This window comes from Ornithorhynchus anatinus, chromosome 1 (genome assembly GCF_004115215.2).
Source record: "Ornithorhynchus anatinus isolate Pmale09 chromosome 1, mOrnAna1.pri.v4, whole genome shotgun sequence".
In the NCBI taxonomy this organism is placed as follows: Eukaryota; Metazoa; Chordata; class Mammalia; order Monotremata; family Ornithorhynchidae; genus Ornithorhynchus; species Ornithorhynchus anatinus.
This window is the reverse complement of record NC_041728.1, coordinates 67,249,441-67,274,206: the sequence shown is the minus strand read 5'-3', so window position 1 is coordinate 67,274,206 and position 24,766 is coordinate 67,249,441. Positions and strand designations below refer to the sequence as shown.

Sequence of the window (24,766 nt, the reverse complement as noted above, 5' to 3'; positions counted from 1 at the left end):
ACTCTTCATCCCCATCGTTCAGACGGGGTAACTGAGGCACAGAGAAGTGAAGTGACTTGCCCAAGGTTGCGAAGCAGACGTGGCGGAGCCGAGAACAGAACCCAAGACCTTCTAACTCCCAGGCCTGTGCTCCATCAACTAAGCCCCACACGGCTTAGGAGTCTGAAGGACCTGGACTCTAATCCCATCTCTGCCACTTTGCTGGGTGACCTTGGGTAAATCATGACCACTCTGTGCTCAGCCACCTCATCTGTAAAATGAGGATTAAGGCTGTGAAGACCCATGGGGGACATGGACTGTGTCCAACTAGACTAAATTGTATCTACCCCCAGCCCTTAGTAAAGTGCCTGGTTTATAGGAAGCACTTTACAAATGCCATAAAAGAATAGTGGGAACAGGAAGAGCAAAAATAAAACTGGAATTGTACTTTCCAAGTACTTAGTACAGTGCTCTACACGAGGTAAGCGCTCAATCAATACGATTGAATCGAATGAATGAAGCAGCAACAATGTTTGGATGAAATAGAATTTACTTCACATACTCTTGAAGAGAGGAATATTAAATATTAAAATTAATATTATGCTTCCACAACCAAATAAGTGACTATTGCCAGTCTTTAGCAACCTCCCTTACCAGCCCAAGAACCATGTTCAGGATTATGGTTCTTGTCCCCTCTAGACTGTAAGCTCGTTTTGGGCAGGAAATGTGTCTACCAACTCTTATCTCCCAGGTGCTTAGTACAGTGCTCTGCACACACATCCAGCGTTCGGTAAATTCCACTGATGGACTGATCAGATACTTTTGTTTCATGGAGGCAGGCCAAGTCTGATTGGAGAACCACTTCAGTTTTGACTATCTCGTCTGATTCCTTTTTGCCAGACTGGCTGCGGATTATTGGGTCTTTGTAGCTTTTCTTCCATTACACTTTACTATAAATAACCTATTTTTTAAAGGCCCCATAAATCTGAACTCATTATACCGAGAGAGAGAAAACCACATTCGGAGAGACGCTGGTAGAGGTCGGGTTTGGAAGCTGGACACTTTTTGGGTAGTTTCCAATCTGCTGTTTTCCGGGACAGGTCAGGATCTCTGGCTCCTCTAAGCAGTCATTTCAGAAGACGCAGAGGCAGTGGAGAATGACTAATGCCAGCCAGGTTAGCTGGCCCCATCTCTGGACTTTCCGGCGGCCCCGGGAAACCGGTGTCAGCGGAGGACGCAGCTACGGCTCAAACTTCGGACTGGAGTCGATTCTGGCTCCCTGCTGCAGTGCCATTTCTGCTCAAATAAGAGGCGGAACAGGAAAATCTTGGGAGGTCTGAGAGTCAATACACTGTGTGCTGGAGAAGTAAACAATCAGTGATATTCAGTAGTTACCGTTTTTACAACACTTTAATAATGACACTAATAATGATGACAGTATTTGTTAAGTGCTTACTTATTTGTTAAGCACCGTTCTAAGCGCTGAGGTAGAGACAAGATAATCAGGGTATCCCACATGGGGCTCACAGTCTTAATCCCCAGTTTACAGATGAGGTAACTGAGGCCCAGAGAAGTTAAGTGACTTATCCAAAGTCACACAGTTGACAAGTGGCAGAGCCGGGACTAGAACCCAAAAACTCTGACTCCCAAGCCCGCGCTCTTTCCACTAAGCCATGCTACTTCTACGGTTGGATGGCCTGGTGACAATAAATGGGCCTGGGAGTCAGAAGGCCCCGAGTTCTCATCCTGGCTCCTCCACTTGTCGGCTGTGTGCCCTCGGGCAAGTCACTTAGCTTTTTGGGGCCTTGGTTACCTCATCTGGAAAATGGGGAGAAAGACTGTGAGTCCCATGTGGATCATAGACTGTGTTCAACCTGATTACCCAGCTCTTAATACAGTGCCTGGCACATAGTAAGTGCTTAACAAATACCATAAAAAAAGAGAATACCATGCAAGAGAGTTGGTAGACATGTTCTCTGCCCACAGTAAGCTCAAGGCCTAGAGAGAGAGATAGATTTTGATCTAAATAAATGTGTCTAGGAGATGCCCTGGGCTCTCAGACCATCCCATTTGAGAAGCTTCATTTGTGCAGCTTCGACTCCTGACGGGAAGTTTCCCAATTCCACGAACATGCAGTTCTTTCCTTTTCAGGTTTACCCATTACAGGATTTTTTAAAATATTTGCTAAGCGTTTACTATGTGCTAGGCATAGTACTAAGCTCCGGGGTAGATACAGTCCGTGTCCCACATAGGGCTCACAGTCTTAATCTCCATTTTACAATTGAGGTAACTGAGGCACAGAGAACTAAAGTGATCTGTCCAAGGTCACCCAGCAGAAAAGGGCAGAAGGGGGTCCTTCTGTCCCCCAAGTCTATGTTCTATCCATTAGGCCACACTGCTTCTCATTGGGACTTTTCAATCCTGTGCACAGTGGTTCTGTCTGGGTCTCGGGGCAGAGGATTCAGGTTAGACTTCTTTTCCCTCTTGTTCTTGATGAGGGGAGGGAAAGGAGAGCCGGTTTTGGCCACTTGAGAAGCTACCCTACACCTCCTCGGTTTTCATTATGGGGACGGAGATTGCAATAATGAAGGGGGAAACCACCAGGCACCCACTCAACGGTGACAGATCTGTCCAGGTCAGTGAGTCTGATCAGCCCAAAGAGAGAACCAATAATAACTCTTGTAGCCTCTGCCTCATTTTTCTTTCAGGCTGTTGTGTGCAGGAAAAGAAAAAAAAGTGGAAATGGCTCAGGTGAAGTGACTTGGGTGGGCAGATGAATCAAAATTGCTCATTCTGAATTAGGGAAAGACTTCTAATTCAGGGTCAAAACCAAAGCAGCAGCTTTTAAATGGGGATTTTTCTTTTTACCCCTAACTGAGAGCCGGGGGAAAGTTAAACAACATCCACCCGCTGGGAGGGGGGTTCACTTCTATTTCTCTTTTGGAGGGGATCCCCAAATCAGGAAGGCTGCAGCAGCCTTTGCCGCATTGAAGATTTTTGCAGTAAACAGATTGTTGCTACACCCCTTTAGGTCTTCTTTGGGACTTTTAGAGGAAACTAGGGCTCTGTACAGGTTTGATGGCAGGCAAAAAAAGGAAGAACAGAGGGTTAGCCATGAGAGGAAGGATAATCAGTCAGTCAATCGTATTTATTGAGCGACTACTGTGTGCAGAGCACTGTACTAAGAGCTTGGGAGAGTATAACAGACACATTCCCTGCCCACAACGAGCTTACAGTTTAGAGTCACAGGATTTAGGTCTGTTTCACCCAGACTCAAGTGATCGGAGGCAGAGGTGAAGTCACACGGGTGTTCCCAGCCAAGAGTGAGTTCTTGTAAAGCGAGTCAACTGGGAACTGAATTCTGGAGGCCAGATACAAGCAAATCACTCCCAAGATTGGCCTTAAAACACCTCCCACCAGCATTCCAATCCCCCTCTTAGATTGATTCTCTTCAAAGTGTGCCCACCTTCCGGTCTGGGTCAAGTTCCTCTGATTTTTGGTTCTACTTAAGGTCGTGTGTTCTTCCCCCTCTGGGCTTTCCAGACAAGCAGTTGCGTTCCCAGGGTGATGAATTATCACTCACCAGCGGCCCCCTCGTGTAGCAGAGAAGGGCCGAGCCACGAGCTGAGTGCCGGGACTCGGTCACGAAGAAGAACGGGGAGTGGACCACCGACAATCTCGGTCCCTGATGTCTCAAATCGAGGAAATCGATTTCCTCATTGCTTGTATCAGCATCTCGGTTTCCCTGAAGAGATGCTCGCCTACGTGAGATTGTACTCCAAAAACAGAAGCGGCGTGGCTTAGCAGAAAGAGCACAGGCTCGGGAGTCAGAGGTCGTGTGTTCTCAATCCCGGCTCCGCCACTTACCAGTTCTGTGACTTTGGGCAAGCCACTTCTCTGTGCTTCCTTTACCTCATCTGTAAAATGGGGATTAAGACCGTGAGCCTCACCTGGGACCTGATTACCTATCTACCCCAGCGCGTAGAACAGCACTTGACACATAGTAAGCACTTAAATACCATTACTATTATTATTATTATTGTTAAAAACGTAGTTGCTGGAGAGAGAAAGAGAACAGATTTTCTCTGGCCTTCTGAGGGAGAAGCTTCAGTTGACAATTTTTGACTTTGGGAGCATGGTAACTGGCTCTCTCTGCCTCACTCATGAGTATATTTTTATTACCCTATTTATTTCGTTAATGAGATGTCCATCCCCTTGATTCTATTTATTGCTACTGCTTTTGTCTGTCTCCCCCGATTAGACTGTAAGCCCGTCAACGGGCAGGGATTGTCTCTATCTGTTGCCGAATTGTACATTCCAAGTGCTTAGTACAGTGCTCTGCACATAGTAAGCGCTCGATAAATACTATTGAATAGTCTCCTGCCTGCCAACAGGAGCAGTAAGAATGCATTGATCAGTCTGAGTTTCCTTAACCACAGCACCTAACATTCAACAGTCAAGAAAGTCACTTCTCCCTCAAATGGGATTTCCTTTCACCCCCTTGCTTCTTTCAAGTGACAGACACAGTGAAGAAATTAAGATTTTTCACAGACAGACAGCACAAATTCTTCCTAGAAAAATAGGTTTTATTTTCCATGGTGCAGTAGAATAGAGATGTAGTGCACTGATTTTCTTAAAGAAGCTACCCAGTGCAGCAAGAATAAAAATTTCTCTTGCTCAGCAAAGGAAATGGAAGACTTAAAAAGAAATCTAGATTCTTATCAGAGCAGCTCTAGTGAGAGCTATCACGTTTAGAAAAGCACATTTCTCCAAGAATCAGGATTCACTTTGTGACATCATACGGCTGTCGGCTGATAAAATCAGTCAGTCAGTCGTATTCGTTGAGCGCTTACTGAGTGAAGAGCACTGTAATAAGCACGTGGGAGAATACAAGATAACAATAAACCAGTGGAACAGATTGGTTTCTTTTATTTTATGGCTCTTCTAACTACTCAGGTATATATAATGTTATCTCATTCTGAATTGGGGGAAGACTTCTAATTCAGGGTCAAAACCAAATAAGCAGCTTTTAAATGGGGAAATTGTTTTTACCCCCGAGAGCCGGGGGATATATGATGTTACCAGGGGTCACCGATATCCTTTCTGGAGCCCTTTCCAGGATCCACTCCCAGTGCTCTGGTCGTGACAAAGCTCCTCTCCCACCCTGCGGATTCTCTAGCCAACTCCGGGCCCATACACGGGGTTTTTATGTCTTCAAACCTCTTTCCGGACTCCTGCGGGTGACTCTCTCTCTCCTCTGGCCTCGGAGCCTATGTTGAACATCGGTTGCTACCAACAGGTGGTAGAAAGAGAGAACAGACGGTCTCTGGCCTTGTGAGGGAGAAAACTCTTTTGCTTCCTCAGCCCAGGCCGCTCGCCAATCCACTGAGGGTCCTGCTGGCCTTCTGCCGGTGCCTACAATCCTCCTCGGCCCGCTGTCCCTGCTTGATTCCATCCTGTGAGCTCCTGTGCATCTGTCACCACCCTCGTTTCTCCCCTGATAACTCAGTGTGACCTGTGCCCTGATTCCTGCACTTTTTTTTCCAGGTCTGAGCAGTGGCAGGGACAGCACAGTGCTCTGCGCCCAGTAAGCGCTCAAATACAATTGAATGAAGCTGTCCACTAGTAAAACCGACGACTGCTTCATGTTTTCAGAGAGCACATTTTGAAAAGCCAATGAGATTTCATCCCCTTGATTCTATTTATTGCTATTGTTTTTGTCTGTCCGTCTCCCCCGATTAGACTGTAAGCCCGTCAGAGGGCAGGGACTGTATCTGTTACCGATTTGTACATTCCAAGCGCTTAGTACAGTGCTCTGCACATAGTAAGCGCTCAATAAATACTATCGAATTAATTTCCTTCAAGCAGAAGATCGAATTTAAATTCTGAGGCCTTCAATAGGATCTCATTTTTCCTCTTCATATTACAGACACTATAGCCATTCCTCCCACTCTGTTTAAAATTTGGAATTCCATTGGCAGGCAAAACTCTAGGAAAGCGGGAACTCTTGAAGTGAGGATCCCAGCCTGCTACCCACAACAACTTCAGTGGATGGTACTAAGCTGGAAGTTCTAGTCCTGGAACCAACAGCCTTTCTTCACCGTGACTAACTATGGAGATTTGAAGAGGGTGGTGCTGTCAGTGACGTATTTATCGGTGTGTATATGGGGAGGGACAGAAGGAGGGGAAACGCAAACTGGCTGATGAAGCCAATAATCCCACCCCCCTCGGTGGGAAATGAAGATTGCCTCTCGCTGCCCGGACTAAACTACTGTTCCTCCAGGGATAATGAGTTGCGACCTAGCAACTTGGCCCAATTTAAGCAACCTACTTCAGTCCGAAAGATGTATCTTCCTGTATTTATGGATGAAGGCCTCTGTTTTTCCAAGACTAACTCCATAGCACTCTTCCACTACCAGTCTGTCCAATGGTGACGCCATGTCTCGGCCACTCAGTTCCGAGTCTTGAGGTGAAGAGGAGGTGATCTCCGGGATTCTAGATTTTCCTTCGGGATTCAAATATTTCCCATTTTCAATATTACTGGTCCTATCACCTTGGGAATCCGAAGGGCTGGAGCTTTCTTTGCAACCTTTAAGGTGCCTGTGGAGTTCTTCGCTGAGGAGCAAGACGACGGTTCCTCCGACCCGAAGCACTCTGTAGCAAGAGGAGAGAATTGTTTTCTGTCAACATCCGCCTTGGCTACTAAAAATTTTAGGTGCCGCTCTTAAAATATTGTTAGATGCTTCTTTATGTTCAATTACAACCTTAAACCCCAAATTCTCTAATTGAAACAGTCTAACCTCATACCGTTACCTTCAATCACCGTAATGCATGTCGAGGACCAAAAGTCATCGAGGGGAGAGTCCAAAGAATGGGTAGAAGCAAAGGGAGAGAGAAAGCTGACAGCGTGGCTCAGTGGAAAGAGCACGGGCTTAGGAGTCAGAGGTCATGGGTTCTAATCCTTCACTTAACAAATACCAACATTACTATTTCACAGAAGCCCACCCCATCATGTAGTACGGCGTAGTGCATAGAGCACAGAACTGAGAGTCAGAAGGTCATGGGTTCTAATGTCGGCTCTGCTACTTTTCTACCGTGTGCCCTTGGGCAAGTCCCTTCACTTCTCTAGACCTCAGTTGTCTCATCTGGCAAATGGGGACTGAGACCGTGAGCCCCTCGTGGGACAGGGACCGTGTCCAACTGGATTTGTCTGTATCCACCCTGGTGTCTGGTACAGTGTCTGGCACAGAGTAAAGTGCTGAACAAATACCATTAATGATTATTACTATTAAGCTGAGACTCCCACAGTGACAGGAACTCCAGAAACAGACGGTGGGAGGAGGGATGGAGAGGGAAGGATGGCAAAGGGAAGAAAGGGAAGCCTACGATAGGTCTAGCTCGATTTTTTGGCAGCCTGGAGCCCTTCCTGCCCGTGGCTATCACTTGGTAGGCTCTGCTTCTGCCCTCCATTCAGGGTACTTGCCTGGTGCTCCCCCAATGTTTACCCCCCCACCATGTTTACCTACCCCCCCGCCCCGACCCCATCCCCTGCTCAGGACTAGCTGGGCTGCCAGGGGCCAGGCTACTTTACTCAAGTGGGCCGGACCAAGCTGAAGGTGGCCCGGTTCTCATTTTCTGGAACCCCTGTGGCGCTCACAGAGCTATGGGGGTATGATCAGTGGCCCCCGCCCGTAAATAAGCGTGGGCGGGGAGAGGGGTTAAAGCGATGATTCTGGGTTGGGAAGTCGCCCTCTTTATAGGGCCAAGCAGCGATGGTTTCACAGCACAGGCTGTTGCAAGGCTGGCACGTGCCCTGTGCCCGTCTCAGGATGGCATGGCAAACGGCAGGAGCCGCCAGCGCTCGCTATAACCAGTGTTTGAGGTTAACAGGATGGCATCTGCTCGATCGATACAACAGATAAAATCGGCCGGCGTGCTACTGCCACCAGTGTGATTTCCGGTGGCCAGCTGAGGGACAATACTGACTACGGGGCACTGCTTATAATAATGTTGGTATTTGTTAAGCGCTTACTATGTGCAGATCATTGTTCTAAGCGCTGGGGTAGATACAGGGTGATCAGGTTGTCCCACGTGAGGCTCACAGTTAATCCCCATTTTACAGATGAGGTAACTGAGGCACAGAGAAGTGAAGTGACTTGCCCGGAGTCACACAGCTGCCAAGTGGCAGAACCGGGATTCGAACCCATGAACTCTGATTCCCAAGCCTGGGCTTTTTCCACTGAGCCATGCTGCTTCTCACCCGCCTGTTTCCTTGCCATCTGAAAATCCTTCACATTCAAGACTTCTTTAATGTTGCTAGAAAGTTGATGCAGGAGAGGGAAATAAGCAGCACGACTGTTTAAGGCAGTTCAGAGCAAGGTGGTCTTTTACGATTTCTAGAGTGGTTTTTAATAATAATAATGATGGCATTTGTTAAGTGCTTACTATGGGCAAAGCACTGTTCTAAGCACTGGGGGGGTACAAGGTGATCAGGTTGTCCTACGTGGGGCTCACAGTCTTCATCCCCGTTTTACAGTCGAGGTAAATGAGGCTCAGAGAAGTGAAGTGACTTGCCCAAAGTCACACAGCTGACAAGTGGTGAACTCCCCCTTTGCCCTCTGCTCCCCCTCTACCCCCCTTCACCTCCCCTCTGCTAAGCCCTCTTCTCCCCACTTTCCTTCTGCTCCTCCCCCTCTCCCTTCCCCTCCCCTCAGCACCGTACTCGTCCGCTCAACTGTATATATTTTCATTACCCTATTTATTTTGTTAATGAGATGTACATCGCCTTGATTCTATTTATTTGCTCTTGTTTTAATGAGATGTTCATCCCCTCGATTCTATTTATCGCTATTGTTCTCGTCTGTCCGTCTCCCCCGATTAGACCGTAAGCCCGTCAAAGGGCAGGGACTGTCTCTATCTGTTACCGATTTGAACATCCCAAGCGTTTAGTACAGTGCTCTGCACATAGTACGTGCTCAATAAAGACTATTGAATGAATGAGAGTGGTGGAGCCGGGATTAGAACCTATGACCTCTGACTCCCAAGCCCGTGCTCTTGCCACTGAGCCACACTGCTTCTTGATCAAGTCTTTAGGGTGACAATACTACTCCTATGTGAAATTCTTTTTTAATACTAAACACTAACCTTTTATAGAACGCGGAGCCAGTTACCAACTTTCTCTGGAGAATATCTCACTGCTGACATGAAAACTGGACAGATTCCCCCACAGAAGACTTCAGATTTTAACATCCGTTAAGAAATCAAGAGGGGAAAAGAGCAACTATTCATAGAATAATATTCACTCAAGTTCTTGATACGCAGGGGGAAAGTGATATTTTGTATTTACTTTCCCCACATCATCACTCCATTGAACATTATAGTTTTTCCACTGGCGGTTATTCAATTTTCACTTCGATATTCAGCGATTTTAAAGAACGCTGAGCAATCCAGAGAGATTGCATGGTATCCTGGAAGATTACGGACAGTTCGGATAACTGTCCTGGCACTTAGGACTTGGAAAGAGCCTGGGCTTGGGAGTCAGAGGTCATGGGTTCGAATCCCAGCTCTGCCACTTGTCAGCTGTGTGACTGTGGGCAAGTCACTTCACTTCTCTGTGCCTCAGTGACCTCATCTGTGAAATGGGGATTAAGACTGTGAGCCTCACGTGGGACAACCTGATGACCCTGTATCTACCCCAGCGCTTAGAACAGTGCTCTGCACATAGTAAGCACTTAAATAACAACATTATTATTATTAGAACAGTGCTTGGCACATAGTAAACACTTAACAAATGCTATTATTATTATGACACATATTAGCCCACCAGCCCTGGCCTTTCCCTCCATCTTATACGATCACTTTTCACTTTCCAAGGGAAAAGTATAATCAGACCATAACACTTCTTTTTATCTGAACCCGTCTCTGATGCTGTCAACTGAGCCCCTGCTCAGATCCCAAGGATGTGCCATTTCCTCGGAAACTCGATTTCTCACAAAGATGATAGCCGAACTTCCCTGCCCCTTTTGGTTCAGCAGAGGTGCCTTTCTGCTTTTCAGAGCCTTGCTTATGTTAGGGGAAGCCTCTCTAGAAAGGCCACAAAGACTAAGCCCCCACCTTTCCTCTTCTTCTACTTCTATCTGTGCCTTGCTCCCTTGGTTCCTTCCCCCCTCCCAGCCCCAAGCACTTACGTACATGTCTGTAATTTATTTATTTAGATGTCTATTTAGACTGTAAGTTCATTGTAGGCAGGGAATATGTCTGTTCACTGCTATACTGTATTCTCCCAAGTGTTTAGAGCAGTCCTTTGCACATGGTGAGCACTCAATAAATATGGCTGGATGATCAAAGAGACGCAGGCATTCTGAACTAACTCCACTAAGGAAACCTAACTCTATGATAGCCTTCCTGATCACTCTAGGTTACTGACGCGCCAAATCTAACCTTCTCTCAGAGTCGGGGAGAGGGGACAACTCCGGTAGATGAGGTGGGGTATGGTGCTGCCTCTCCCATAGCAATGATAATTATGGTATTTGTTAAGCGCTTTCTATGTGCCAAGCACTGTTCTAAGCGCTGGGGCAGATACAAGCTAATTACTGAGCACTGACTATGTGCAGAGCACTGTACTAAGCGCTTGGAATGTACAATTCGGCAACAGATAGAGACAATCCTTGCCCAACAACAAGGCTCACTAATCAAGTTGGGCACTGTCCACATCTCGCGGGCAAGGCAGATTACAAGCTAATCAAATTGGACACCGTCCATGTCTCGTATGGGGCTCACAGTCTAAATCCCCATTTTACAGATGAGGTCACTGAGGCACAGAGAAGTGAAATGACTTGCCTACGGTCACACAGCAGACAAGTGGAAGAGCCGAGATTAGAACCCAGGTCCTCTGACTCCCAAGCCCGTGCTCTTGCCACTAGGCCATGCTGCTTCCATATTAGGAGGTAATTATTTTAGCTTGCTGGAGAGGATGGGGGGAAGAAGCCAGGTGACCTAGCAGACAGAGTACGAGCTTGGAAGTCAGAAGGACCTGGTTTCTAACTCCAGCTCTGCCATCTGTTGGTTGTGTGACCTTGGGCAAATCACTTTACTTCTCTGGGTCGCAGCTTCTCATCTGTAAAATAGGGATTAAGTCTGTGAGCCCCCTGTGAGACGAGGACGGTGTCCAACTTGATCAGTGAGCCCGTTGATGGGCAGGGGTTGTCTCTATCTGTTGCTGAATTGTACATTCCAAGCGCTCAATACAGTGCTCTGCACATAGTAAGCGCTCAAGAAATACTACTGAATGAACGAATTAGAACCCAGGTCATCTTACTCCCAGGCCCCCCCTTTTTTTTTTCCATTAGGCCAGGCCGCTACATATTCTCTTCCAGCATTTAGTACAGTGCTCTCCACCCAGGAAGCGCTTAATAAATATCATTACTACAATCATGGGAAACACTTCTCTGTCAGGGCCAAAAAACCTTTAAAGAGGGCTCTAGTACTATCGCTAGAGGTCAGAATTTAGAATAAAATGAAAGAGGCAACGGGAATTTAGGCTGGACCTCTCCAAAGAAAACGGATGAGGAGAAGATTATCGCCAAGGCCCGACTCTGCTGACCCTGAAACCCCAAACTTCCTTTTGTCCCACACTGAAATGTGTACCGCCAAAATTTTCACTTGTTTCTTGAGGACTGAGTCCAGAGAACCCCTGGCTGGTATTCTCCCCATCAAGGCTCTCATTTCTTGAAAGCGTTAATAAATAGCCCCTTGCTTGGCCTTTTCAGGCTCAACAACCGCAAATCCTTTAACCTATCGCCTCAGAAGCAAACAATATTTATTGAGGGTCTTGTGTGTTGCTTCCTGTCCTAAGGGTTTGGGCAAATACAACTGAGGTAGAATACACAGTCCCTGCAGATAAGGAGTTTACAATCTCACAGGAGGGTGGTGCAGATACAAACAGTTAACAGCGAGGGGGAGGAGGAGGAAGGATAACATTTAACTGAGGTAGGAAGAAGGAAAGAAGGAACGGGGGATAAAGAAGTGAATGAAGATGAAGTGCACATCATTTTTTTGTACTGGAGTACAAAAAGGCTAATCAGGCTGGACACAGTCTAATTCCCACACGTGGGTCATAGTCAATCTCCATTTTACGCGCAAGGTGAGGCATAGAAGTTCAGTGATTTGCCCAAGGTCAACCAGTAGACGAGTGGTGGAGCTGGGATTTGAACCCAGATCCTCTGATCCTCGCTCTGTGATGTAACCGTTCTGTGACCTTGGGTAAGTCACTTAACTTCTCTGTGCCTCAGTTCCCTCACTGGCAAAACGGCGATTCAACACCTCTTCTCCCACCAACTTACACTGTGAGCCTCATGGGGAACCTGATTATCTTGTGTCTAAGCAGCGTGACTCAGTGGAAAGAGCACAGGCTTGGGAGTCAGAGGTCATGGGTTCGAACCCTGGCTCTGCCACTCGTCAGCTGTGTGACTGTGGGAAAGTCACTTCACTTCTCTGTGGTTCAGTTACCTCATCTTTAAAATGGGGGATTAAGACTGTGAGGCTCACGTGGGACAACCTGATGACCCTGTATCTACCCCAGCGCTTGGAACAGTGCTCTGCACATAGTAAGCGCTTAACGAATACCAACATTATTATTATTACCCGAGTACCTAGTACAGTGCTGGCACAGAGTAAGCACTTAAGAAATACAACACTAATTATTAACGGTTCTAGGACCCATTCATGAAGAGCTCTGTTATATCCATCTTCTATCCTCCCTTTGGAAACCCATCATTTTGATGAATTACTGGAAAGTCACCCCAAGGTCTAACACAGTTAAGAAACCAGATTTACCTTTTCATTTCTTGAAGAATGCTCTCGATGTCTTTTCCTATCGTGAACTTTTTCCCAAAGGGCACATCGGAAATGATAACATCAAGCCTTCCTGATGGGAATGGCAATTCTACAAAACAAAAACCAGAATACTATATTATTTGTAAATCAATCCCACAAGAAATTAAACTTTATAGAAGGAAGCCTTGGTAAAACGCAATTTCAACTACAGGTTCCGCTTTTCCCTTTGAGTGCAGGAGACGGGAGTACTTCTGTTTTTATTTACTCGTATTGATGACTGTCTCCCCCACTCCAGACTGTGAGCTCCTTGCGGGCAAGTCACTATTTAATAATGTTGGTATCTGTTAAGCGCTTACTATGTGCCGAGCACTGTTCTAAGCGCTGGGGTAGACACAGGGGAATCAGGTTGTCCCACGTGGGGCTCACAGTCTTAATCCCCATTTTACAGATGAGGCACCGAGAAGTGAAGTGACTTGCCCACAGTCACACAGCTGACAAGTGGCCGAGCCGGGATTCGAACCCATGACCTCTGACTCCAAAGCCCGCGCTCTTTCCACTGAGCCACGGTTTACTGTTGTTCTGTACCTTCCCAAGAGGTTAGTACAGTGTGCCGCATAGAGTAAGTGCTGAGTAAATACGATTGCATCAATGACTCAGTGTAGAGGCAAGAGAGGTTTTCTCTTCCCTATTCTCTGTTCCAGAAATGCCAGAAGGGACTGAGAAGGTCCTGGTGCGAGCTGCAACTTGCCTCAGGGGACCCCACTCCAATTACAATTAATCGCAGCTCGCCCCACCCCCAAATCAAGGGAGAAAATGTTTCAGTTTCAACATATGGCATTTTCCACACCATGGTTCAGATTTCAAATATTTGCCGTGATTCATCCTTGAAGCAGCATGGCTGGAAAGAGCCCGGGCTTGGGAGTCAGAGGTCATGGGTTCGAATCCCGCCTCTGCCACTCGTCAGCTGTGTGACTGTGGGCAGGTCACTTCACTTCTCTGGGCCTCAGTTCCCTCATCTGTAAAATGGGGATGAAGACTGTGAGCCCCACGTGGGACAACCTGTTTACCCTCTATCTACCCCAGTGCTTAGAACAGTGCTCTGCATATAGTAAGCGCTTAACAAATGCCAACATTATTATTATATAATGGATAGAGCATGGGTTTGGGAGTCAGAAGGTCATGGGTTCTAATCGCAGCTCTGCCACTTATCGGCTGTTTGACCTTGGGCAAGTCATTTAACGTCTCTGTGCCTCAGTTACTTCATCTGTAAAATGGGGATTGAGATTGTGAGCCCCACATAGGACAAGGGACTGTGTCCAACCTGATTTGCTTGTATCCACCTCAGTGCCTAGTACAGTACCTGGAACAGAGTACGCGCTTAAATACCATTATTATTACTATTACTACAACCTGATAGGTAAATTATTCTGTATTTGGTAAATCTGAGGCCCACAAAGTTGAGTCAGAACCCACTTTTGAAAAACCAGCTGACTTTAGAGCATACGAGCCAGGATAGAAGTTATCACTTTTTAGTGAAGAAATCTATGGGAACTTTGCTTCTCTTCACAACCTCCAGAATAATCCTGTCCACTTTTTAAGTACTTGGATTCATTCATTCATTCAATCGTATTTATTGAGCACTTACTGTGTGCAGAGCACTGTACTAAGCGCTTGTAAAGTACAATTCGCCAACGGATAGAGACAATCTCTACCCAACAACAGGCTCACTGTCTGGAATAGAATCTTGGATCTGTTCCTGACTTACAACACATACCAAATCTCAATGATTATGGTCCCCTTGAGTGAAGTAATTCTGTGTCTGTTATACTGTACTCTCCCAAGCGCTTAGTACAGTGCTCTGCACACAGTAGGTGCTCAATAAATACAATTAATTGACTGGATTCACTCCGTGAAATCTGGCTATATGAAGACATATGGAGGGGGTTCCTGAAGTCACTCTTTCTTGGAAAATCGTGATATTAAATTAGTATTTTCTGACATATATCATTTAGACTGGAAGGATTCCTGAGATCCACATTCTTTAAGATGAGTCAATTTAATAGAAACGACTTGGCTTTACTGATGTACATAGCAGTAATCTATTTCACTGTCTGTCTCACCTCTGACTGTGAGCTCCTTGTGGGAAGGGAATATGTCTATCAAATGTTATATTCTAATAATAATAATGATAATTATGGCATTTGTTAAGCACTTACCACGTGCCAAGCACCATTCTAAGTATTCTCCCAACCCCTTAGTATAGTGCCCTGCACACAGTAAGTACTCAATAAATACGATTAATCGACTGACCCATTGGCAGATTCTTTTACTGGATGGGTTCCATTGTTGGGTTTTTTCTAAGGGAGATCTGGTTCTCGCAAGGAACTGGTTCATTCAGCCACAGCAGAAGACATTTTCAGGTCCAACGGTTTACCACGATACGGTGTAAACCCAATTACCTGGCTAACCGGAGTAGCTCCTGCCTTTCTGCTCAGATACCATTTGATCTGAGTGAGTGACAATTCCTTGCTCCCCCAGACAGAAACTGAATCTGGATTAAAAAACAGAGCTATGCAATTTGTTTTTCTTCTGAGTAGAGATGTTAAAGTCAAAGTTGGGAGTATTTGCCCCTTTTTCCTGGTGATTGTTCTGCTTTTCGTTTGAAGGCATGGCCCAACGTCACTTCTAATGATCAAGCGGGCTGGGTACAAATTCAGGAAAATGAAAGCATCATCGGCAAACTCCTTCTCTTAATCAAGTCCTTCAATAAACTGTGAATTCTCCAGTTGTCCAGAGGGTTCCGCTGAGAATAACTTAAGTCCTCCAGAGAGTTAGTAATGTAGATAGGGACCAAAAGCGGTGTCAAGCTCAATTAATCGGTCGCATTTATTGAGCGCTTATTGTGAGCAGAGTACGTATTGAGTGCTTGGGAGTGTACAGTATAACAGTATAACAGAATTGGTAGACACACTCCCTGCCCACAGCAAGGTTAGCCTAGAGGGGGAGACAGACATTAATGTAAATACGTTAGACATGCAAAAAAGTGCTATGGGGCTGAGGGAGGGGTGAATAAAGGGAGCAAATCAGGATGATGCAGAAGAGAGTTGGAGAAGAGGAAATGAGGGCTTAGTCAGGGAAGACCTCTTTGATGAGATGTGCCTTCAAAAAGGCTTTGAAGGTGGGGAGAGTAATTATCTGTAGGATATGTACAGGGAGGACGTTCCAGGCCACAGGAGGACATGGACAAGAGGTTGGCAGTTGAGGATGGAGGAGAGATCATCTGATTTAGTAAGAACATCATGGATGACCTCCGAGAGGTTAAGAACATCATGGGTGACCTCTGAGACGGCAATTTCTGGGGAATGAAGGGGATGGAAATCTGATTGGAGGGGGTCAAGGAGAGAACTGAGGAGAGGAACGTGAGACAATGGGAGTAGACAAATTCCTCAAAGATTATGGAGGGGAATGGAAGGAGGAAGATGGGGCAATTACTGGAGGGAGCCATGGGGTCAAGGGAGGGTTTTTTTTTTTTAGGAGAGGGGAGACATAAGCATGCTTGAAAGCAGTGAGGGAAAAGCCACTGGAGAGCGAACAGTTGAAGATGGCAGGCAGGGAGGGAAGAAGGCAGAGGGCAAGTGCTTGGATATAGTGCAAAAGGACTGGGTCAGATGCGCAGTGGAGGCGGTGGATTTGGAGAGCAGGCAAGAGATCGTCTCTTGAGATACTGCTGGGAAAGATGGGAGAGTTGAAGAAGGGGCAGGAGGAAGGAGGGACTGGAGAGGAGCAGAGAAGATTTTAAAATCACACCTGAGAGTTTGAATTTCCTCAACAGAGTAGGTGACCAGGTCAATAGGGACTAGGAATGGGAGAGGCAGTGGGACAGAGGGTTTGAGGAGGAAGTTAAACATTTGGAACAAGTGGCGAGGGCAATGAGCTTGGGTGTCAATAGGATGGAGAAATAATTTTGCCGTGCAGAGGAGAGGGCAGAGCTAAAAGAGGCAAGGATGAACTGGACCAGGTCATCCTCATATCTAATAATAATGTGTGGTACTTTTTAAGCACTGTTTTAAGCGCTGGGGTAGATACAAGGTAATCAGGTTGGACACAGTCCTTGTCCCTCATGGGGCTCACAATCTTGATCCCCATTTTACAGAGGAGGTAACTGTGGCACAGAGAAGTGACGTGACTTGCCCAAGGTCACACAGCAGACATATGGCAGAGCTGGGATAAGTTCTTGTCTGTCCGTCTCCCCCGATCAGACCGTAAGCCCGTCAAACGGCAGGGACCGTCTCTATCTGTTGCCGACTTGTTCATTCCAAGCGCTTAGGACAGTGCTCTGCACATAGTAAGCGCTCAATAAATACTATTGAATGAATGAATGAATGAATGAACACACGACCTCTGGCTTCCAGGCCCGTGCTCTTTCTACTTTCTACTGCGTCTCATTTCTCATCTAGATTTCTGCGAGCAGCGCTCTGTGGTTCATGCCCAGGAGTGAAGGAAGTGGACTGTGGGGAGGTGATCCAGGGCTTTGGGTTACTTGTATGAATCTGACCAAGAGCACAGGGGAGCTAGTGAGCTGAGTTCAGCAGAGAGTTCAATCTATATTCTTTTCCACCTAGGACAGTGGACTACTGCAAAAATAGTACATTAGTTTATTGCTTGGTAAAATTCTGCATTTCCAGTTCATGCAGTCCGTATCTTTCCTTAAATCTGTAAAACTCTGGATTTGGAGCATTTCTTAAATGAGAAATGGCCATTTGATTTCATTACAGAATCCACCTATGAACATTTGACACATAACGGCTAAATCCTGCAAGTTATTTCTTTTTTAAATAATGATATTTGTTAAGCGCTTATTATGTGCCAGACACTGTACTTGAGTGCCGAGGGAGATACAGGATAATCACATTGGACACAGTCCACATCCCACCTAGGGCTCAGAGGCTTAATTCCCATTTTGCTGATGAGGTAAGTGAAGCACAGAGAAGTGACTTGTCCAAAGTCACAGAGCACACAAGTGGCAGAGCCGGGACTAGAACACAGGTGTTTTGACTGACAGGCCCACGCTCTTTCCACTAGACAACAGTCCTTCTCTAAAACATTCCCTGGATCTGTCCCTTCCTTTCTACTCTAACAGCTGTCACCCTGCTCTAAGCTCCCGTCCTATCCTAGTTAGACATCGCGATTAGAGCACGGGCTTGGGAGTCAGGTCATGGGTTTTAATCCTGGCTCCGCCACTTGTCAGCTGTGTGACCATAGGAAAGTCACTAATCCTCCTTGACCTCTCAGCTGCCTTTGACACCGTAGACCATCCCCTTCTCCTCCGCACCTTATCTCACCTTGGCTTCACGGACTCCGTCCTCTCCCGGTTCTCCTTTTATCTCTCTGGCCGTTCATTCTCCGTCTCCTTCGCGGGCTCCTCCTCCCCCTCCCATCCTCTAACTGTTGGGGTTCCTCAAGGGTCAGTTCTTGGCCCTCTTCTGTTCTCCATCTACACTCACTCCCCCGGTGAACTCAGCCGTTCTCACGGCTTCAACTATCATCTCTATGAAGATGACACACAGATCTACATCTCCGCCCCTGTCCTCTCCCCCTCCCTTCAGGCTCGTATCTCCTCCCGCCGCCGGGACGTCTCCACCTGGATGTCTGCCCGCCACCTAAAACTCAACATGGCCAAAACTGAGCTCCTCATCTTCCCTCCCAAGCCCGGTCCTCTCCCTGACTTCCCTATCACCGTGGACGGTACGACCATCCTTCTCGTCTCTCGGGCCCGCGACCTCGGTGTCATCTTTGACTCGTCTCTCTCGTTCACCCCACACATCCGATCCGTCACCGAGGCCTGCCGATCTCACCTTTATAATATCGCCAAGATCCGCCCTTTTCTCTCCACCCAAACGGCTACCTTACTGCTACGGGCTCTCGTCATATCCCGGCTAGACTACTGTGTCAGCCTTCTCTCTGATCTCCCTTCCTCCTGTCTCTCCCCGCTCCGGTCTATTCTTCACTCCGCTGCTCGGCTCATCTTCCTGCAGAAACGCTCCGGGCCTGTCACTCCCGTTCTTAAAAACCTCCAGTGGTTGCCTAACGACCTCTGCACGAAACAAAAACTTCTCACTCTGGGCTTCGAGGCTCTCCATCACCTTGCCCCCTCCTACCTCTCTTCCCTTCTCTCTTTCCACTGTCACCCTGCACGCTCCGCTCTTCCTCCGCCCACCTCCTCACCGTCCCCCGTTCTCGCCTTTCCCGCCGTCGACCCCTGGCCCCCGTTCTCCCGCGGTCCTGGAATGCCCTCCCTCCTCACCTCCGCCAAACTCATTCTCTTCCCCTCTTCAAAGCCCTGCTGAGAGCTCACCTCCTCCAAGAGGCCTTCCCACACTGAGCTTCCCTTTTCCCTCTGCTGCCTCTCTACCCCCCCTTCACCACCCCTCAGCTAAATCCCTTTCCCCCCCTTCCCCTCTGCTCCTCCCCCTCTCCCTTCCCCTCCCCTCAGCATTGCGCTCGTCCGCTCATTTGTATATATTTTTATTACCCTATTTATTTTGTTAATGAGATGTACATCCCCTTGATTCTATTTATTGCTATTGTTTCTGTCTCCCCCGATTAGACTGCAAGCCCATCATTGGGCAGGGACTGTCTCTATCTGTTGCCAATTTGTACATTCCAAGTGCTTAGTACAGTGCTCTGCACATAGTAAGTGCTCAATAAATACTACTGAATGAATGTAAAGTCACTTAATTTGTCTGCACCTCAGTTATCTCATCTGTAAAATGGGAATTAAGACTATGAGCCCGACGTGGGACAGAGACGGTCCAACCCTATTTGCTTGTATCCACCCCAGTGCCTGGCATGAAGTAAGCGCTTAACAAATACCATAATTAGCAGCCCTCCTCCAGCTTCTCCCCTCTTCAGTCTAAGCGGCTGCCCAGGTCATAGTCTTGAAAAGTTACTCAAATCCCATCTCTCCACTCCCCCAATATCTCCAACTGCGGCCCGATACCCCTGGACATCAAACCAAAACTCTTTTCTCTTCACAAGGCACGCTTCCAGCTTTCTCTATCCTATATTTGGCCTCTCTTCACCTGCTACTCTTTAGCTCACACTCTGCATTCTTTACCAAGATCACTCGTGTCCATTTATTGTTCTATTGTACTCTCCCAAGCACTTTGTACAGTCCTCTGCACACAATAAGCACTCAATATATATGGCTGAATAAATACAATCGAATGAACCTAACTGTACCTATTTTTTCCCTCGTTCATGCAGTTCATATTGTTCATTAAAGATACTGTTCTTTTCCGCAAACCTGGCCTCCTTGCTCCTCGTGACCCATCAGACTCGAGTTCTTCACGGTGAGAAATGTTCTCAAAGTATTAAACGACCCATCCTAGAGCAGAATGTGGACTAGATTTATGGAACTGTGGCGGACGTCTTTGTTTTAAAAACGTGGAAAAAAATGCGGATTATTTAAACACTGTTATTACTCTTTCGGGTACGTTTGAATATTACATAAGAATTCTCATGTCTTGAGAAGACCTGATTATAGGTTTTCCTGACCTACAGTTTTGTGTTCCGACACATTTTAGCCCAAAAGAAACACGCTTTGTTTCATTTAAATATACTTGTGATTCAAATACTTTACCTATCACAGAGACTTTCAGAAGCTCAATTTTATCCATCAGGCCCGCGGCATTCACATTGTCCCGTGCAACCTGCAGCTGTGAATTACTGATGTCAGTGCCCAAATAATTTGCATCCTGAGGAGAGACAGGAAAACAGGTAAAGATTCTTCACTGCGGAGAAAATTCATTTGAATTTCATTAGATGCTCTAAGTGGGAGAGATTGGTAATCCATTCTGATATTCACTTCAGATGCTGGGATCAAAAGACATTGTATAAGAAAATTTAAGACATTTAATGCTATTTTAAAAGCCAAGAGTTTTTAAAAAAAATCACGTTTGTGCTGCTGAATGCTGAATGCTGCTGAAACAACACTGCCCTTTAATCTCCCTTGGCCCCAAAGCATAGAGACTCCTTTGCCCCAAAGCATAGAGACTCCTTTGCCCGGGATCTAATACATGGGTTCGGATTGACTCAAGATACGTGGCAAGCAATCAAAACTGAGGTTGCGTGGCCTAGTCGTCAGAGCACGGGCCTGCGAGTCAGAAGGACCTGGGGTCTAATCCCGACTCTGCCATTTGTCTCCTGCGTGACCATGGACAAATGGACGAATCACTTCACTTCTCTGTAACTCAGTTAGCTCATCTGCAAAATGGGGTTTAAGACTGTGATCCTCATATGGGACATGGACCGTGTTCGAACTGATGAGCTCGTATCTACCCTAGCGCTTAGAACAGTGCCTGGCACATTGGAAGGAGTGAATCAATACCATAAAAAGAGAAAAACCCCCACCAACTTACTGGCCATTCTTTTGCGGCTTCCAAAAGGATGGTTCCGAGTCCACACATTGGATCTAAGACAAGAGAGCCAGCCTGTAAACCAGAAATATTGAAAGAACATTAGTCAAAGCAAAAGAGGGTCCTTACTTTAGTTTGCTGTAAAAGCTCCGGTAAAAAACAAACCAAAAAATCCACTCATTGTACAATGAAAATCAGTCTGATTAGAGGGTCTCTTTCTAAAATGAGGGAAGAATGCTTTATATATAGGTAGCTACCATCAAGGGCCACTAGATTAAGGGGGCTTCCCTCTCCATGTTATGATCCATTTAGACTGTGAGCCTGTCACTGGGGAGGGATTGTCTCTATCTGTTGCCGAATTATACAATTCAAGCGCTTAGGACAGCGCTCTGCACATAGTAAGCGCTCAATAAATACTATTGAATGAATGATCACTGTCACTCTGCCAAATACTTCAGAACAGTGAGCACGGTGAGCATATCCTCCTTCTCTGTCACTGCTGGCATCAGTTTGGTACATGGTGGGGTGCATTTGTTCTAGACTGTAAGCTCCCTGTGGGCGGGGAATGTGTCCGCCAACTCTCTTGTACTGTCTGGACTGTAAGCTCGTTGTGGGCAGGGGATGTGCCAGTTTATTATTGCACTGTACTCCTCCAAGAGCTTAATATAGAGCTCTGCACCCAGTAAGTGCTCAATAAATACAAATGAATGAATACTCTCCCTAGCACTTAGTATGGTGTTCTGTACATAGTAAATGCTTGATAAATTCCATCTATTATAACTGATGATGAGATCCCTGTTTTCAAGACTGAATTGATTGTGAAGCATCCAACTCTCCTCTCCAAGGGGAGAGTTCAGAAAGGGGCCTCATAGTGGGGAAATGGGCAGAGGGATAAGAACGGGAAGAAGATAGAGAGGATAGCTTTGGTATGTCGGCTGCTCCGAAGCCTATCCCAGGGGTCTGACTGAGGCAAACCCATAGGGTGTGGCAAAGGAGGTGTGAGGAATCTCTTTTCTGGCCCAATTTTAGGATCAAGAATAGGTAATGCAGTCCCAGTATTCTCTACTTACAAAATTTGTGGCTGGAAAGTTAGAGTTCCCCTCCTCACTCGGAAGAAATTTTTTTCCTACAGTTCTTGATTCTTAAACATCTTCTCCTCAAGTTCTATTTTAAGCTTCCAGGTCGCCACAAGACTATATCCGAGGAAGAGTTTCCTGAAACCTAAAATCTGTGCTCCTCTCTTAGCAGGCAGGGATCATCAACAGATTGCTCTTGCCCAGTACAGGTCAGAAACCTCGTCGTAGGCAGGAAATGTATCTATTTATTGTTATACTGTCTCTCCCAAATGCTTAGTACAGTGTGTTGCACACAGTAAGCGCTCAATAAATACGACTGAATGAATGACAATCGCCTCCGTCTATCGCCATGGGAAATTCTCAGCTTGTGCAGAAATAAAAAGTACTATTATCAACAAGGAAACTGATTTCTTACGTTTATTTCGGCCAGAGATGCCATGGCCCAAGCTATAGTAGATCGTAATCCTGCTGTCTTGATGTATGTCCTGCTCGCCAGAGGAAGCCTACATGAGCATGGAGGTGATTGTGATGTATGAAATAAAAAAAGGTTACACACTGGAGCACCAACCAGATCATATCAAACAATTTCGAGTCCATTTCAGTGTTATTCCAACTGACACCAACCCAAGTCCAGGGCCATTTCCCCATCCAAAGAGCTCCCTCTTCGAAGCCGCCCACGGGGGATAAAACCTTTCGAGATTGTGAGCTCGTTGTGGGCAGGGAGTGTGTCTTGTTTGTTGTTGTAATCTCCCAAGTGCTTAGTGCAGTGCTTTGCACAAAGTAAGTGCTCGATAAATACGACTGAATGAACGAACGAATGAAGGAAGACACTGCTATGGAACATGGTGGGCAGCTGTGGGGAAAGGGAATCTGTTCCTGGAGCAGGTAGACTGTCTGACACCATACAAGAGCGGAGATGTGGGGGAAGAAAAAAGGGCCTGGGAGTCAGAGGACCTGAGTTCTAATCTTGGCTCTGGCAACTGCTTGCCGTGTGACCTGTGTGACTGTGTGCAAGTCACTTAACTTCTCTGTGCCACAGTTTCCTCATCTGTAAAACAGGGATTTAATGCTGGTGCTCCCTCCTACTTAGCCTGTGAGCCCCAAGAGGGATGGGGACCGTGACCAACCTGATAAAATTGGTATTCACCCCAGCACTTAGAACGGGTGCTCAACAGCCCTGAAGGAGGAAGGACAATTTGGCGGCCTCAATGGCCCAGGACTGGGGCCACCAAGCACGCTTACCTGAAAACGGGAATGCCCACCACAGAGTACATGTCATTAAGATGTATAAAGATCTGAAAGGCCGAATAGAGAAGTCAGACGGAAAATGAAAGCAATAGAACAAAAACCAAACAACTGTACTCCCCAAATTATTCGGTGGACAGTTTGAGTCCTTTTTTACCTAATCAATCAATCAGTGGAATTTATTGAGCACTTATCATGTGCAGAGCACTGGACGAAGTGCTTGGGAGAGTACCTGATATAAAAGAAAGCTTTGGAACCCCTCTTCCTCTAGACCGTAAGCTTGTCGCGGCAGGGGATCTGTTTATTGTTACAGTGTATGCTCCCAAGTGAGAAGCAGCGTGGCTCAGTGGAAAGAGCCCGGGCTTGGGAGTCAGAGGTCATGGGTTCGAATCCCAGCTCTGCCACTTGTCAAATGTGTGACTGTAGGCAAGTCACTTAACTTCTCTGTGCCTCAGTTCCCTCATCTGTAAAATGGGGATTAAGACTGTGAGCCTCACGTGGGACGACCTGATTACCCTGGATCTACCCCAGCGCTTAGAACAGTGCTCTGCACATAGTAAGTGCTTAACAAATACCAACATTATTATTACAGTGCTTTGCATACAGTAATTGCTCATCCCTCCATCCCTTCTGCATCACCCTGACTTGCTCTCTTTGCTGTCCCCCCGTCCCCCAGCACTTATGTACATATCTGTAAGCCCGTCGAAGGGCAGGGACCGTCTCTGTTACCCATTTGTCCATTCCAAGCGCTTAGTACAGTGCTCTGCACATAGTAAGCGCTCAATAAATACTACTGAATAATAATGACGGTATTTGTTAAGCGCTTACTTTCATTCAACAGTATTTATTGAGCGCTTACTATGTGCAGAGCACTGTACTAAGCGCTTGGGATGAACAAGTCGGCAACAGATAGAGACGGTCCCTGCCGTTTGACGGGCTTACAGTCAAAGCACTGTTCTAAGCGCTGGGGCGATACAGGGTGATCAGATTGTCCCACGTGGGGCTCACAGTTTTAATCCCCATTTTACAGATGAGGTATCTGAGGCACAGAGAAGTTAAGTGACTTGCCCAAAGGCACACAGCTAGCAAGCGGCAGAGCTGGGATTCGAACCCATGACCTCTGACTCCCAAGCCCACACTCTTTCCAATGAATATCGGTAATTTTATTTATTTGTACTGATGTCTGTCTCCCCCCCAGCCACACCATAAGCTGCT

General features: G+C 46.6%; 1 protein-coding gene across 4 annotated transcripts in view; it reads right to left on the bottom strand.

Annotated features, from left to right (window-relative positions):
• Nucleotides 1–511: 511 nt before the first annotated feature.
• Nucleotides 512–24,766, bottom strand: part of THUMPD2 (THUMP domain containing 2) — a 41,200-nt gene continuing 16,945 nt past the window's right edge. For 3 of the 4 annotated variants that reach the window (XM_029066926.2, XM_029066931.2, XM_029066927.2), the window contains exons 5-10: nt 23,549–23,601; nt 22,722–22,809; nt 21,234–21,305; nt 20,456–20,570; nt 12,814–12,922; nt 4,545–6,633 (exon numbers count right to left, since the gene is read on the bottom strand). In XM_029066926.2, the coding sequence (XP_028922759.1) occupies nt 6,312–6,633; nt 12,814–12,922; nt 20,456–20,570; nt 21,234–21,305; nt 22,722–22,809; nt 23,549–23,601 (759 nt within the window). In that variant the 3' untranslated portion in view covers nt 4,545–6,311. Of the gene's footprint in view, nt 1,276–4,544; nt 6,634–12,813; nt 12,923–20,455; nt 20,571–21,233; nt 21,306–22,721; nt 22,810–23,548; nt 23,602–24,766 lie in introns of those variants that run through there. The other variant, XM_029066928.2, reaches the window with a different exon arrangement.